At 40.7% G+C, this 16,757-nt stretch overlaps 1 protein-coding gene across 1 annotated transcript in view; it reads right to left on the bottom strand.

Annotated features, from left to right (window-relative positions):
• Positions 1-844: 844 nt before the first annotated feature.
• Positions 845-16,757, bottom strand: part of HEPACAM (hepatic and glial cell adhesion molecule) — a 38,260-nt gene continuing 22,347 nt past the window's right edge. Inside the window, exons 4-7 of the mRNA XM_070765050.1 lie at positions 16,243-16,336; positions 5,193-5,266; positions 4,467-4,537; positions 845-1,501 (exon numbers count right to left, since the gene is read on the bottom strand). Of these exons, the coding sequence (XP_070621151.1) occupies positions 1,196-1,501; positions 4,467-4,537; positions 5,193-5,266; positions 16,243-16,336 (545 nt within the window). The 3' untranslated portion in view covers positions 845-1,195. The remainder of the gene's footprint in view (positions 1,502-4,466; positions 4,538-5,192; positions 5,267-16,242; positions 16,337-16,757) is intronic.

Genomic DNA, 16,757 nt, shown 5'->3' with positions numbered 1-16,757 from the left:
TTACCAGATATTCATCTGGCTAGCATCCTTAGTCTGGTTGGCTTCAGCACATTATTTTATTTCCTGGTTAGGGCATTAAAAAAACTTTATTCAGAGAGAGTAACAATGAAAGAGCTTGCAAGCCAGTAAGAGCTTGGAAAATCATTAGCACCTGATTAGGGCTGGAAAGAAACATTCGGTGCAAGTAGAGCAATGGGAAAAAAAACCTGTAAAGACTTAGGGCTTGGAAAAAATTCTTTGCAAAGAGTAACAATGAAAGAGCTTGCAAGTCAATAAGAGCTGGGAACATTGTTAGCACCTGGTTAGGACTGGAAAGAAACATTTGGTGCAAGTAGAGCAATGAAAAAAAAACCTAGAAAGACTTAGGGATTGGAAAACATTCTTCACAGACAGTAACAATGAAAGAGGTTGTAAGCTAGTAAGAACTGGGAACATTGTTAGTACCTGGTTTGGTCTGGAAAGAAACTTTTGGAGCAAGTTAGAGCAATGAAAAAAACCCTGCAAAGACTTAGGGCTTGGAAAACATTCTTCTCAAAGAGTAATAATGAAAGAACCTGCAAGATAAGAGCTGGGAAGATCATTAGCACCTAGTTAGAGCTGGGGGGGGGGAAGCTTTGAAAAAAGCTACATTCAGAGAGTATAAGATGTGACTGGATTTTCAGCCTTTTTTAGGGAGGAAACGGGTGCGTCTTATACTCCGAAAAATATGTTCGATAAAACTGCACTCCAAACACTGTATTTTCTTCACTGTTAGAAGTAGCAACTGTGTAGCCTCTCACTTCTCCTTTTAGCTATACATTCATAAGTCTCACAAGGTTTGGATGGAATCACCAGGTTTTATGGCAACTAGTTGGTCATCACCACCATTTTTTGCAAAAAAACAAAAAGCAGAAGCAATAATTGTACACCGGCGGATGTTACAGATAGCAAGTTAGTGCCTTTGAAACATGCAGAAGTTTGGCGCATCAAACCTACCGTAATTACATAATGCAAGTCCAGGCACTCAGTGGAAACACTGGACGTCATTTTTTTAATCTAGAAGCAGGATCCAAACTTTTTCCATTTACTAGGCAAAATCCGTTGGCGTGTGCCAAAATGCCTAGAGTTGACTTACTGCTACCTCTGGAAACAGTCCTGGGAAGGGGAGCCATCTCTATATACACAGGCACATATATGTACACTCTGCCAGGTGTCTTTAAGCATTGATTTCCATGGCGCTGGGCTCCCCCTGTTGCTCTCGGAGAAGGTGAGGCCCTGCAGTCCGAACCAAACGAGTGGCGTTTGGGGCCCGTCCAGGTGAGCTGGGAGGCCTGGTCGGTGAGCTCTGTGTTCTGGGAGAGACCGGAGACCTGGCGGGGGAGCGAGGGTGTCTACGGGCAGCCCAAACAGGCAGTCCAGGGGATCTTGTGAGAGGAGGGGGAGAACTGGAGTAAGTGGGTGGTGAAAGTTGAACTGCTTCTCTGGAGTCAGGGATGGATTCCACTTCAGCGTCAGGGGAGTCCTTTGAAAAACAGGAAAATATAGGAAGTTGCAGTCAGAAATAACAAAGAGACTCTAACCTCCTCATGCATGCTGACAACTGCTAGAAAAACAGGTGGAATTCATGAATTTATTAGTGTTTAAGCAATGGCATATACTAGTGATGGGTGGTTTTTGCTGGGGTGCCAAAAAGGCATGTGTGCATGTGGTAGCACCTGCACATGTGCCCCCATTCATAACACAATACCCTCTCCCCATGCACATGCACACACACACACACACCACATGCCCCCCCACATGCCTGTAAAACTCAATGAAACTTGCAGACTTTTGGTAGAAACATAGAAGATTGACGGCAGAAAAAGACCTCATGGTCCATCTAGTCTGCCCGTATATTATTTCCTTTATATTATATTTCCTTTATATTATATTTCCTTTATATTATATTATATTTCCCTTATATTATTTCCTGTATTTTATCTTAGGGTGGATATATGTTTATCCCAGGCATGTTTAAATTCAGTTACTGTGGATTTATCAACCACGCCTGCTTGAAGTTTGTTCCAAACAGTCCGAAGGAAGGCTTGTTGGGTGGGTGGGTGGGGAAAGCTATTTTCAGAAACAAACTTCCGGATGGGCCACTAGGTCTTTTTTTCACCCTCCACAGGCTCTGGAGGCTTTTCTGAAGCCCAAGGACGGTGAAAACAGTCTCCCCTGCCTTCTGGAACACTGAAAATCAGCTGCACAGTGAGCACATGTGCACTGGAGCTGACATAGGGTAATGCCTCACGTGCCCTCAGATATGGCACCTTCACCATCACGGGAACATACTATTCATTTATGATCCAGGTTCCCAAATTAATCTCTGAATTTTTATTGTAAGCTTGCTTTAAGAGGAAAAGCGGTATGTAGCTACTACCACTACAATATCATCTGTGGGTAATTTATAGTTGTCTAGGGAGAGTAAATTACCCAGGTCCAAAAGGTGCTTTTTCCCTCAAAAGTTAACTGGACTTTCTTGGTTTTCAAGAAAGGTCTTCTTCTCATCCAAGAAGCTTCTTCAGTTCTGAAGAGAAGTGCACTGAGAGCTGAAGAAGCTTCTTGGATGAGAAGCGAAACATTTTCAAAGCAAGAAAATCCAGTCGCCTACGGTAAGATTCTCTCTATCTGCCCCAGCCCTTTGGAATAGCCTTCCACCTGGGATTTGAGCAGCCTCTCCTCTTTTTGCCTTTTTTAGGCAGCTGTGAAAACCTACGTCTCCCCACAAGTGCTGACTAGGAAGGGGCTGTCAGGAGGTCAATAGTTTTGGCTTCCTACTACTGTGTGGTCAGTTGCTCAGTGGGAAAGATATTTTTTATTTTTATTCCATTATTTTTATTGGTTGTTCTGAGCTACTTACTAGATGAGATCACTAGCTAGTTCAGGCGTTCATATCAGTTCTTTAAATAAGTAAATAAATCAATTAAGGATTTGTTGGCCATAGGGAAATGCCCGACCGGTGGCTTAAACCGCTGGCCGAAATTGCCCCCGGAGCAGGGGGATGCTGTTGGCGGCTCCACGGAGCCCCGAACTTCTGGTTTCCAGTGAAACTGGAAGTTCGGCTTTTGGCAGTGCGCCAGGAAGGCGCGCTGCACGTTGGACGCAAGGGGAGGTCCTAGATCGCCCTATTTAAGGGCGATCCGAACAGGACCTCCTCCTTGCTTTGGCTGACGGTACGGATTGGATTGGTTAGGGGGTGCGGCGCACATAGATGTCAGCATAGGCCTCCCTTTGGTCACTGGGGTTTGGCAGGTTAGGGGCGGAAATGGACAATTAGAAGCGACTGCGCATGCTCCTTTGGGCATCCTTTTAAAGGGTGATGGACCGCCTCTCTCCAGGTAGAGGTTGGAACAACGTCGGGAATTGGAGAGAGGATGTCCATGGGAATCACTGGATCCAATTTCCCACGGGGATTGGAGGGTGAGCTCCTCCCACATGACTAAGGAGCGTGGCTTGGATCCAGGTGAAGGTGGCTACCCTCACCTGGTTCAGCAAGGAGTTTTTGCCCAATGTTGCCAAGGAAGTTTCTGGTAGGAATTTCCGCCCTGTTAGTTTTGGCCTCTGCAGGTCCTTAGTTATGTTGAATTTAAATATTTAAATTTACGTATTTAAAGTTACGTTATTTAAATTTATGTTAATTTAATAAAATGACTCTTTATTTAATTCACAATATTTCTCAGCATCTTTACTCCGCTTCCGGGGCAAATGGTTTGTTGTATTATTAATATTGAATAACAGAATACTAGAGTTGGAAGGATCCTTCTAATCCAACCCTAAAACAGTGATGGCAAACCTTTTTTCCCTCAGGCGCCGAAAGAGAGGGTGCATGCGTTATTGTGCATGCGTGAGTGCCCACACCCATAATTCAATACTTGGGGAGGGCAAAAACAGCTTCCCCTGCTCCCCGGAGCCCCCCCCAGAGGCCAGAAACAGACTGTTTCCCAACTTCTGGTGAGCCCAGTGGGCTCATGTTTTGCCCTTCCTAGGTTCCAAAGGCTTCCCTGGAGCCGGGGAAGAGTAAAAACACCCTCCCCCATCCCCCTGGAGGCTCTCTGGAAGCCAAAAATGCCCTCCCAAAGCCTCTGTGCAAGCCAAAAATCAGCTGGTTGCCACACACATGCACATTAGAGCTGAGCTAGGGCAACGACTCATGTGCCAGCAGATATGGCTCCGCATGCCACCTGTGGCACCCATGCCATAGGTTCACCATCACTGCCCGACAACATTTCGGACACATGGTTCTTCAGTCTCTTCCAAGGAAAACAAGCTTGTCTTCAATAGTGAAGAGAGATAAAGCCACAATCTTTTTTCAGGTTCACATCAATCGTAGAAGACTTCACATTATAATGTTGAATCTTTCAGTAGGCTTGCCCATACCATCTGTATGAAGGTTAACTGTTGACGTGGGAGTTAAAAACAGCACCTAAACCACATAGCATGAGATATACCTTGTCCTTCAGGATATACAAAGCCACTGGGTTCTTGCGTTCGTGTTCGCTGCTTCTAGGAACAACCTCAACTGCATAATAAAGCAAAAAATATAAATTGGTATTGTTTTAGGGTCTTTTTAACGTGTAAAAATGATTCTTGTAAACAAGTCGGGAATGTGCCAGTGATAGGCAGTTTTTAAGGACCTTGTTGCTAAAAAGACCCAGTTCTATAATTGCACTAAGACCTCTGTTGGTTGTACAGTAGATTTTCCCTGCAACATATTTGTCCAGCTCTGTTAATATATATCTATGGTTGTAGCTGATATCCATCTCCACTTACCAAGACTGAATCTGAAGTCAAGTAGCCTGCCTTGACCTCTGGTGCTCTTCTTGACCCAATTTAATGTACTTGCCTGGGTTAATTCAACTGAATTTGTCTAAAATAGCCTGTCTCTTCCTTTGCTTTTTCAGCAGCATAAGCCCCATATCTCCAAATTAAAGCAAGGTTCCATTTTCCATTCTCATTGATAAAAAACTATACATTTGTGTAAACCTCATTAGGAAGTTCTGTAAATTAAAAATCCTTCTTCCAACTTAGTGCCTAGCCAGATATTAATAAGATGGGTTGTCAATAATATGCTGGCTACAAGTTCTGAATACTGTGATCCAGCACATCTGGAGAGCATCAGATGGAAAAAAGTTGTCATAGAGAGGTCCCAGTCTGATATGGGAGAAATAATTTACCATCATGTTTTAAGTGTTCTTCGTTCTGGTCCAGGTATTCTGAAGAACTTTCCTTCTCTAGTTTCTTTTTGTTCCTGTAATGAAAGAAAGCGCAAGAGCTTGTCTTAGTGATAGTCCTTGCTTATGGTAAAGCCATCTTGATATTCAATGGATGAGATACCACATATACAGTAATGGACAGCTGGCAGTTCAATCTCAAATGCTACCTTCCAACAAAGCTGAGCAAAATGTTGACGTGTGGAAATTGTATGCTGCACTCTGTCCAGATTTGTTCAATGCTCCACTAACCCAAACAGTGGGGCACACACCCCCTGGGAGGGCATGGAGGATGCCATCGGGACATGTGACCCCAGAGAACGACCTTTTTTTTCTTTGCCACAGGGAGTAGGAATTCAAGAAGTTTGGTTGAACTCACGAGACATTTTCTTTTAGAACAGGCTGCCCCTGGACACAACGCCAAGGAACGTGATGGAGGTACCAGTACAATTGAAAGGTAGGATACGCGTCTCGTGGTAGGGTGCAATTTGGGGACTATTTACAGTCACGGCAGAGAGTTGGGGGCGTGAAATGTTTACTTCTTCCTAGGTCGGACACAACAGAAAATAAGTGAGAAGCATTGCACTAACCAGAAAGACCAACTAACATGGACGTGAAGCAGTCGTGAAATCTACATTTTGTTTATTATTATTATTTATTATTATTATTTATTGGATTTGTATGCCGCCCCTCTCCGCAGACTCGGGGCGGCAAACAACAATGATAAAAAACAACATGTAACAATCAAATTTAATAAAACAACTAACAACCCTTATTATAAAAACCAAACATACACACAAACATACCATGCATAACTTGTAATGGCCTAGGGGAAGGAATATCTTAACTCCCCCATGCCTGGTGACAAAGGTGGGTCTTGAGTAATTTGTGAAACACAAGGAGGGTGGGGGCCATTCTAATCTCTGGGGGGAGTTGATTCCAGAGGGCCGGGGCCGCCACAGAGAAGGCTCTTCCCCTGGGGCCCGCCAAACGACATTGTTTGGTTGATGGGACCCAGAGAAGGCCAACTCTGTGGGACCTTATCGGCCGCTGGGATTCGTGTGATAGAAGGCGGTTCCGGATGTATTATGGCCCAATGCCATGTGGGGCCTTAAAGGTCATTACCAACACTTTACTATCGGTTCTGTAGGTGTGGCTTACTGGGTGTGGTGTGGTGTGGCTTGGTGGGCATGGCAGAGGAAGCAAAATCTCCATTCCCACCCTACTCTGGGCCCAGCCAGAGATGATATTTGCAAGTTCTCCAAACGACTTAAAATTTCCGGTACCAGTTTCCCAGAATCTGTCAGAATTTGCTGGATTTCATCCCTGGTTAGAAGTTTTTCTTGATGAAGCACAGGGGTGGGCTGCTGCCTGGACCGGGTGGGGGGGAAACACAGTGGGGTAGCAAAAATGGAGTTCCACCCCAGAACACCTAATTTGCACTGAAAGTTGAAAGAAAATGTAGGGCATCCTGCATAAGCCACGGGCACAGTGTGGTAGTAACATCTGCGGAGAGGGGCGGCATACAAATCTTAATAATAAATGAATAAAATGATAAATTTTTGGTAGCCCTTCACTGATGAAGCAACATATATTTGGGAAGGAATCCAAGAGGAAAAAATTAAGAAACGCTCTCATACACATACCGATATATTTTCCACTAGTTCCCAATATCTGCTGATACATCCACTACTGCAAACAAAATACTGGAGAAAAATTAGAAAAATCATGATGCCAAGGCTCTTACATAAAAGAGATGGTCTCTCTTTTGTGTAAGAGCTTTTAGCCAATGTTTTTGGAGGCTCATGAAGGAGGACTCATTAAGCTAAAATTGTACTGTAGGAATTGAGGTACAGTAGAGGCAAACTATGGATTCTTTTTAAGGACAACTCAAGCACTATTAATCCAGGAATTATGGTGAGCTAGCGGTCTATCCCAGTTCAAGCAAGAGTGGGTCTGGTCTACCCTGCTTTGCCGTTCTCCAATAAATAAATTGGATCTGGAGTTTATAACAAAATCCCTATGGCTATGTGACTCTGGAGAGACAAAGACAGTTCCGCTTTTAGTCTTAGTTGCGATTGTTACAGAGACTCTCCAGCATCCTCCAAGTCTTCAGAGAAGGACGGCATACAAATCTAAATCTAAATCTAAATCTAAATCTAAATCTAAATCTAAATCTAAATCTAAATCTAAATCTAAATCTAAATCTAAATCCAAATCCAAATCCAAATCCAAATCCAAATCATCATCATCATCATCATCATCATCATCATCATCATCATTATTATTATTATTATTATTATGTCAGTACAACACAGCAAACGAGATCACTATGCTGGATTTCGTATTTCATCACCAGTCGGGCGCCTTCCAAGCCCTAGGACAGCGTGATGTAGTGGCAAATTATGTTTGCCGATCCCAGTAAAGCAGCCTTTTGCAATTGACAGATGGAGATTTTGTCAATTCCGATGGTTTTCAAATGTCCCATTGGAATTGACAAAATCTCCATCTGTCAATTGCAAAAGGCCGCTTTACTGGGATCGGCAAACATAATTCATCACTACATCATTATTATTATTATTATTATTATTACTGTATTATTATTATTATTATTATTATTATTATTATTATTATTATTATTATTTGGCCATTTTTGCATGCAGGCTGGTCAGGTATTTCAGCATGGTTTTTGGCTGAAATACCTGACCAGCCTGCATGCAAAAATGGCCAAATTGTTCAACAAAATGCTGCAGACAGGAAATATCAGTGAATGGCTTACAACTGGCAGAACATATTTAATACAGAAAGATGCAGCGAAAGGAGCCATACCAGGAAACTACAGGCCAATAACATGTTTGCTGACCATGCTCAAACTGATGATAGGTATCATAGCTGACAGAATTCACGACTACCTAGAAGAAAATGACAACATGCCAGTGGAGCAAAAGGGCAATAAAAGACGACGCAGAGGTACGTAAGACCAGCTCCTAATTGATAAAATGATTTTGGAGAACTGTAAGAACAGGAAAACAAACCTATACATGACCTGGATTGACTACAAGAAAGCCTTTGACTCATTGCCACACAACTGGATCATAAAATGTCTGGAAGTCATTGGAGTCAATGAAAACATCAGGAAACTTATAGAAAAGGCGATAAGACTGAGCTTTTTGTTGGGAATGAAAGCTATGGACTGATCAACATCAGAAGGGGCATCTTCCAGGCGGACTCTTTGTCCCCATTGCTATTCATCATCGCTATAATACCCCTGTCACTCATCCTATAGAAAACAGAACCCGAACCCGAACTTTTGCCGAACTTTTCGGGTTCAGGTTCGGGAGGCTGCCGAGAAGCGCCCGGCTGTTTCAGAAGGTTACAGCCGGGCGGCGGCATCCGGCAGAGCACCATTTTTGCGATCGGCGGCAGCGTTTTCGGCCAATCTGGAGGCTGAAACGGAGGTGGGGAATCCCAATAGGGAATTCCATGGGCGGAGCTTTGACGTCACGAAGACGTCCTTCCTGGTCGGCTGAAAAATTGCAGTTGTCATTGATGGACAGGATTGCACTAATTAAGATGAATATTTTACCACAATTGCTTTTCTTATTTTCAAACATACCAATTAAAGTTAATAAAACTTTTATTAATAATATGAATAAGATAACAATTAAATTTATTTGGCAAAGAAAAAGACCAAGGATTAGTTTAAAATGTCTACAAGATGTACGAATAAGAGGAGGATTTGGATTTCCAAACTGGCATCTGCAGCGGCAATGACATGGGTTAAAGAATGGATAACGCTCAGAAACAAAAGACTTTTGACTTTAGAAGGGCACGATTTACAGATAAGTTGGCACTAATTTGTATGGTATGGAAAACAGACTACACATAGGTATTTTCAAGGACATAGCATTAGAAATTCTCTAATTGAAACTTGGAAAAAATTAAAAATAAACATTATTCTAGAGTACCTTATTAGACTGCATCTTTGGAAGCTCAGATACACCCCAACAGAGTATAGTGGAATAAAATTTCAAGATACAAAGATTTAATAGACAGTCAAAAAGGTTGAAAACAATGATAGAATTAGAAAACCAAGGTATAAATCTTGATTGGTATACATATATACAATTGCAGGCAAGATATAATGAAGATAATAAAGAAGAAGGATGTAAATCTTTAAAATACTAAACTAGATGAAATTTTATTTGGCTCAGATGAACATATGATAAAAAAAAATATAGCTATTTTTTATCTATTGATTTAGAATTTGAACAAGTTAAAGATACAATGATAAAGTGGATGAAGAATATAGGATATTCAATAGATATAGATAAATGGCAACAAATTTGGGAAAGAAATTATAAAATGTCAATGTCAATAGCATATAAAGAGAATATATATAAGATGTTTTATAGATAGCATATGACACCAGAAAGATTAGCAAAAATGTTTAAGAACAGATCAATGAAATGTTGGAAATGTAATCAGCTACCAAGCTCTTTTTATCATATGTGGTGGACATGCACAGAAGCTAAGAAATTTTTGGAAAGCCCAAAATTGGAAGCTGAATAAAATCCCAGACAAAAGAGAAATATTATGTAAGATTTTAGATTGTGCTGAAATGAATAGGCTTACTTTAAAATTTAAAGATAAGGAAGAGTGTGATTACTATAAGATCTGGAAAGTTTTATGAATGGTTGAAAACTAAAAATAATTGTGAAGTATTTTGTTTAATTACTTTTGAAGAAATACATGACGATTTAATTTTAATCTATTAAAGACTCAGATGACGAAATAAGGATTGGTGGCAGCATTGGATAAGGAGTTAATACAGAGATGAAAAGATCAAATTAGATATTGAGTTAAGAAGTTAAGATGTTTATGTTTCATTATAAATAGAAAAAGGGAATATAAGGGACTATATTTCATAATATTGTTATTTGTAGATGAAATATATCTTATGAGTAGTTAATTTTAATTAACTTAGCAAAGGATAAAAAGTATATATTTAAAGCATTACTAGCATTTTCTTTTTTCTCTGAATGTTTAATGTATCAAAGAAATATCACTAATTATTATTTTAAGCATTGATTCTCTGTTTTTTACTGCTCATGTTGTTTTATTGTATGTTGGAAGAAAAATTAAGAAAAATTATACCCAAAAAAGAACAAAGAAGTAGTTTAATTAAAGTGATCCCTGAATGTAATTAGAAGATTGAATCTATAAAGGCAATGTAAAGAGCCACCTGATAACTCCTGGGACTATTTATACAGAACTGATTGAATATGTATGAGATATAAAGAGCTGTGATTACTGTACTTCTTCAAAGGCAACATTAGGTCTGAATAAATGGTTCTTTAGGGCTACATAAATAACTGGCCAAAAGTTGGGTTTTTAAAAGTAAAATAAGATGCTTAACAAGGAAGAAATGAGTGGAACTTTGAAGGAGATGGCATTGATTTTCCAAATCACAAAGGATATAGTAGAGAAAGGATTTAAGGGGTTTGCAGAAAAAATGTAAAATATTATATAAGGGATGATGAATAAGGATCAAGATGCTCAGAAAAGGAAAGAGTTAAAAGAGTTTAAAGCCCTTCATGGCATCGGACCAGAATATCTCCGAGACCGCCTTCTGCCGCACGAATCCCAGCGACCGATTAGGTCCCACAGAGTGGGCCTTCTCCGGGTCCCGTCAACTAAACAATGTCGCTTGGCGGGCCCCAAGGGAAGAGCCTTCTCTGTGGCAGCCCCGGCTCTCTGGAACCAACTCCCCCCGGAGATTAGAACTGCCCCTACTCTCCCTGCCTTCCGTAAAGTTCTTAAAACCCACCTTTGTCGTCAGGCATGGGGGAACTGAAACACCTCCCCAGGCCACGTACAATTTATGTATGGTATGTTTGTGTGTGTGCTTGTTAATATAGTGGGGTTCTTTTTAAAACTATTTTAAATACTTAAATTTATTGAATCTATTTGGATTTGTACGATTGTTTATATTTTTGTTGTGAGCCGCCCCGAGATCACGGAGAGGGGCGGCATACAAATCTAAATAATAATAATAATAATAATAATAATAATAATAATAATAATAATAATAATAATAATAGTAATGGAGGAAAAGATTGAACCGAAGAACCAGCTAACAAAAGAAGATAAGGAGGAGATAGTAATAATAATAGTGTTTGATTAGTTAAACCAGGGGGAATATATCTTCAGATAATTGAAAAGGGAATTGTAGATACATGAAGATACTGTATCTTCAAAAGGGAGATAGGGGTTTGGGCAGATATTTTGGAAGCTAGGCACTGGAAGAGGGTAGTGATGGGAGAAACCTTTATGGTAGATTGAATAACCAAGAAGTAGATGCAGAGAAAAATAAAGATCCAAGAGAGGAATATGGGAAGCAATTTTTTTTTTAAAAAAAAAAGCATAGTAATCAAAGTCTGAAGCTGACAAGAGACAATGGATAGAAACTTCTCTTTTTTTGTTGTTCTGATTTGCTTTTTTTTTCTCTTCTCTTTCCCTTTTTAAAGAGAATGGTAGTAAGATTAGAAGTTACCTAGGATAGAAAGAAAAGGTATTTTAATAACAGGGTGACATGATTAAAAGGTAAGATAGAGATAGGATCAAGAGAAAAGAGGAATATTACTACATATTTGAATAATCAAATAATGATTGACTACAACTTAATATAAATGTGTATTATTATTAGAATTACAGTATATAAATTGGTTGAATGTAATAACTATGATTAACTGTACTAGTTTTATTTGTATCAGGATGTATGGCCCCCAAATCCCACACTATTCATGCACTGATATCTATATGTAAAACAAAAAAAAAGTTTAACAAAAAGAAACAAAAATGTTGGGCTAGCTCTCATTAACTGAATTATTATTATATAGAGCTCTGATCTCTAATCATCTTAAAGGATTTTATTTCATCCAGAATTTCACCAAAGTGCATCAACAGGAAGCAGTTTCACGTCTACTGTATCTACGGGGAAGCAAAAAACCTCACCGAAACATGTGAGCACATACATCCCCATGCAAGATTTTGCTACCTGCACAGGTGCGGGAAGCAAAATTGCGCTCAATCCCGCAGTCGTGCAGCAGAGCCGCGGAGTTGTGCGCAATTAACCGTACTGGTAAGATCACACCACTGGTTGTCACAAAGAAGAGGGACTTAAATAGACCATCGTTCAGCAAATTCTCTGAGTTGGCACAGGAGTTCATGGCCTCCCTGGCAACCGTGGCCCTAACTCAAGTAATTCAGGGTACGACTCATGAGGGAAACACTCCTGACCTGGAATTCCTCTCAGAGCAATTGAGCAATGATCTGAATTTAAGGGGCTTTGTCTTTCTTTCTTTTTTTTTTTTACAAGAATAGCTTACAATATACAGTATATAATCATAATAATAGCAATGACAAGCAAACAAGTCAAAACATCAACAAGAAAGAACAAAAAAGAAAAAAGAAAAGACAAAAGACAAAACAAACAAAGACAAAAGTAATACCATTTAAAAAGAAAGAAAAATCTTATTTCTCTCTTGGCTATCCCAATCTTAAATGTTTCATATCAAATTTTATGCAGTTATTCATATCGTTTAACACATTAACATCTCATAATCGGTCTTATAATTCCTCTTCAGTTTATTGTTATTAAATACTTTATTTTAAAGTTGACTAATTATACCCTTGTCTGTTAGAATGATCTTCTATACTAAGTCACTCTTCTCTCCGAGTCTTTGGAGAGGGGCGGCATACAAATCTAATAAATTATTATTATTATTATTATTATTATTATTATTATTATTATTATTATTCTCATTCATTATTGTCTATATAAACTCTACTATCTGCAAGTTCTCAGAGTTTAATATCTCTATACTATTATTAGGTTTTCTTTCTTTTATCTAACCATTTATACCATTTGTCCCAAATTTGGTAATAATCCATGTCTTCTTTTTCTTTTAATCTCATAGTTAGTCTACTCATTTCTGCCACTTCAAATATTTTGTTGATCACTTGTAGGTTGCAGGGAATTATTTCTTCCTTCCATGATTGTGCATAACAAATCCTCGCCGCAGTTGAGATATGGATTCTCAAATATCATATGTCTTTGTGTATTTTTGGATTTATTATGCCCAATAGAAATATTTCAGGTTTTAGTTCTACATTAAGTGATATAATTTCTCTCACCCAACATTGATTTTTTTTCCAATATGTCCTGGCCCCATGACATATCCACTACATGTGGTAGTAAGTCCCTGGTTCTTTTTTGCACTTCCAACATCTGGGAGATGAGTCAGGGTAAATTTTGGCCAGTCTTGTCAGAGCAAGATGCCATCGATAAAACATTTTGTATATATTTTCTTTATAAGCTGTGGAAATTGTTAATTTGAAGTTCCAGCTCCATACTCTTTCCCAATCATCTAATTGAATCATGTGTCCTATATTTTGGGCCCAGGTAACCATCACTTCTTTGACATTTTCTTCTTCCATTTTGTAATTTAAAATACAATTATATAATCTCGAAATTATTTTTTATTGGGGCTTTGTCATGATCGGATCATTTTCTGCTACGGCTTGCTTTTATGACTCCAATCCTCCAATGGCCCGGAGGGCTTTCAGAGGACGCTTGGGGTTTTACCGAATTCGCTTGTACACAATTTGACGGAGTCCCTTGTAATGGCCTGGAATACGGCTGAAGAAGGGGTTCTAGACTGGATTGCACCTTGTCAACCTCTCTGTGGCAGTAGACCCAGGAGATCTCCTTGGTTTACTGAGGAACTTCGGGGGGTGAAATGCCAAAAGAGATGTCTAGAGGAGCATTGGAAGACAAGTCTAGAGGAGCATTGGAGGAAAAGTAAATCTGGATCTGACCGAACACTTATAAGATCTCATATTGAGACTTACCAGGTGGTGCTCAAGGCGGCAAGATGCACGTATCATTCCACCTTGATTGCATCAGCAGAATCCCGCCCAGCCATCCTGTTTAGGGTGACTCACTCCCTCCTTAATTGGGGTGGTAGTGGCAAACTCTTGCAGGGTAGTGCTTATTAAAGTTTTTCGCAGATAAAATCGCTAAGATTCGGACAGAACTTGACTCCAATTGGAATGTAGAGTTGGCTGACAATGAGTCAGTCAAGATGACAGGAGCTCGTCTTAGTCCTGTTGTGTGGAAGGAATTTGACTTGATGATGCCTGATGAAGTGGACAAGGTCATGGGAGCTGTGAGTTCCACCACCTCTTTATTGGACCCATGTTCCTTCTGACTGGTTCTTGGCCAGCAGGGAGGTGACACAGGGCTGTGTCCAGGTGATTTTCAATGCTTCTCTGAGAGAGGGGTCCTTTCCAGCTCCCTGCAAGGAAGCAATTGTGCACCCATCCTCAAGAAGCATTCCCTGGGCCCAGCTGTTCTAAACAACTATCATCCTGTCTCCAACCTTCCCTTTATAGGGAAGGTTATTGAGAAGGTGTTGTCATTTCACCTCCAATGGTCCTTGGATGAAGCTGATTATCTGGGCCCTCAACACTCCAGTTTCAGGTCTGGCTACAGAATGGAAAGTGCTTTGATTGCACTGACAGGCAGGCCCAGGATAGGGGTCAATCCTCTATCCTGGTGCTCCTGGATCTCTCAGCGACTTTCAATATCATTAATCATGGTATCCTTCTGCGCTGGCTGGAGGGGTTAGGAGTGATGGGCACTGTTTTACGGTGGTTCACCTCCTACCTCTCTGGTCAGTCGTAGTTGGTGTTGGCAGGGGGTGAGAGGTCGTTTCCTAAGTCCCTCCTTTGTGTGGTTCCTCAGGGGTCAGTCCTCTCCCCCTGCTGTTTAAAATCTACATGAAACTGTCATCCGACGACCGTCAGTATGCTAATGATACTCAGTTATGCATCTACACCCCATGTCCACTCAGTGGAAGTAATGTGCTGGCGTCTGGAGGCTGTTAGTATTTGGATGGGTGTTAACAGGCTCAGAATCAACCCCCACAAGATGGAGTGGCTGGGCTCCCAAGGACAATCCCATCTGTCCATCCATCACTCTGGGGGGAACTTTTGATCCCCTCAAAGAGGGTCCACAACTTGGGCATCCTCCTCGACTCACAGCTGACCTTAGAACACCATCTTTCAGCTGTGGCAAGGGAGGCGTTTGTCCAGGTTCGCCTGGTGCACCAGCTGCTGCCCAACCTGGACAGGGAGTCACTTCTCACAGTCACTCACACCCTTATCATCTTGAGGTTCGACTACTGAGATGCTCTCTACATGGGGCTAACTTTGAAGAGTGTTTTCAGACTTCAGTGGCTGGTCAAGTCCCACATAGTCAGCCTTCTTCACATCCCGTCAGCCAGAAAATGTTATCTGGCAGGGCCTAGGGGAAGAGCCTTTTCTGTGGTGGCTCCAGCCCTATGGAACAAGCTCCCCCCCAGAGATCCATACTGCCCCACTCTCCCTGCCTTCCATAAAGTTTTGAAGACCCACCTCTGCTGGCAGGCTTGGGACCATTGAAATTTTAATATCTTGCCCTGCCCAATAAATGAATATATGATGTATGAATCTGTTTGTTTAATTTTTAACTATGGGGATTTTTAGATTGTCATTTTATCCAGATTTCTAACATGTTTATATTACCTTGTTGTAAGTCACCCTAAGTCTCAGGAGAAGGGCGGCATAGAAATCAAATAAATAAAGAACCCACGAAGCCTGGCCACCTTCTCTTCCAGGCTTGGATTCCCTGTCCAGGGGAATCAATCAAGAGGGACCATGCATGTTCCCCGGGGTCGCATCATTCCATGCCCCCCAGGGGGCCACGCCCCACTATTTGAGCAGGACTGCAATAAAGCAAAAATTAAACCATCTGCTATTAGAAGATGGCTTGTCTTAAAATGTGTTTTATTTCATTTGGGGAGAGGGAGAACTGAGGTCATTGGTAATTGTAGATAATGAACAGGTCTATATTTCCCAATAGGGACATTATGTTTAAGTTATAAATAATATGCATTCAGGTTCATACTTCTTGGATGGTTTCCAGCAGGCACAGACAGTCACTAAGGTACCCAGAAGGAAAATTCCCCCAGTGGACAGGATTATATAGAGGGAGCTCCTTCCTGCGAAAAGACAAAAATTGAATTAGAGCTGTGATTAATTAAATGAAAAGAGTTAACACTTGAGATTCGCTAAACCTCAAGGATTAAGCTAAAAGGTTGTGGCTTTATGCTGAATTTCTGAGCTCTGAGGGGAAAGGTAAAATTATCAGAAGACGTTTGATGAAAGCTTCTGCTTTTATACTAGTACACGTATTAGTCCCTTGGAGAAGGGTGGCCTCGAAATGCAAATAAATAAATAAATAAACAAATAAATAACTATTGTACATGCACTTATATAATTGCTTGCTTGCTTGCTTGCTTGCTTGCTTGCTTGCTTGCTTGCTTGCTTGCTTGCTTGCTTGCTTGCTTGCTTGCTTGCTTGCTTGCTTGCTTGCTTGCTTGCTTGCTTGCTTGCTTGCTTGCTTGCTTGCTTGCTTGCTTG

This window comes from Erythrolamprus reginae, chromosome 12 (genome assembly GCF_031021105.1).
Source record: "Erythrolamprus reginae isolate rEryReg1 chromosome 12, rEryReg1.hap1, whole genome shotgun sequence".
In the NCBI taxonomy this organism is placed as follows: domain Eukaryota; kingdom Metazoa; phylum Chordata; class Lepidosauria; order Squamata; family Dipsadidae; genus Erythrolamprus; species Erythrolamprus reginae.
This window is presented reverse-complemented; position numbering and strand designations above follow the sequence as displayed.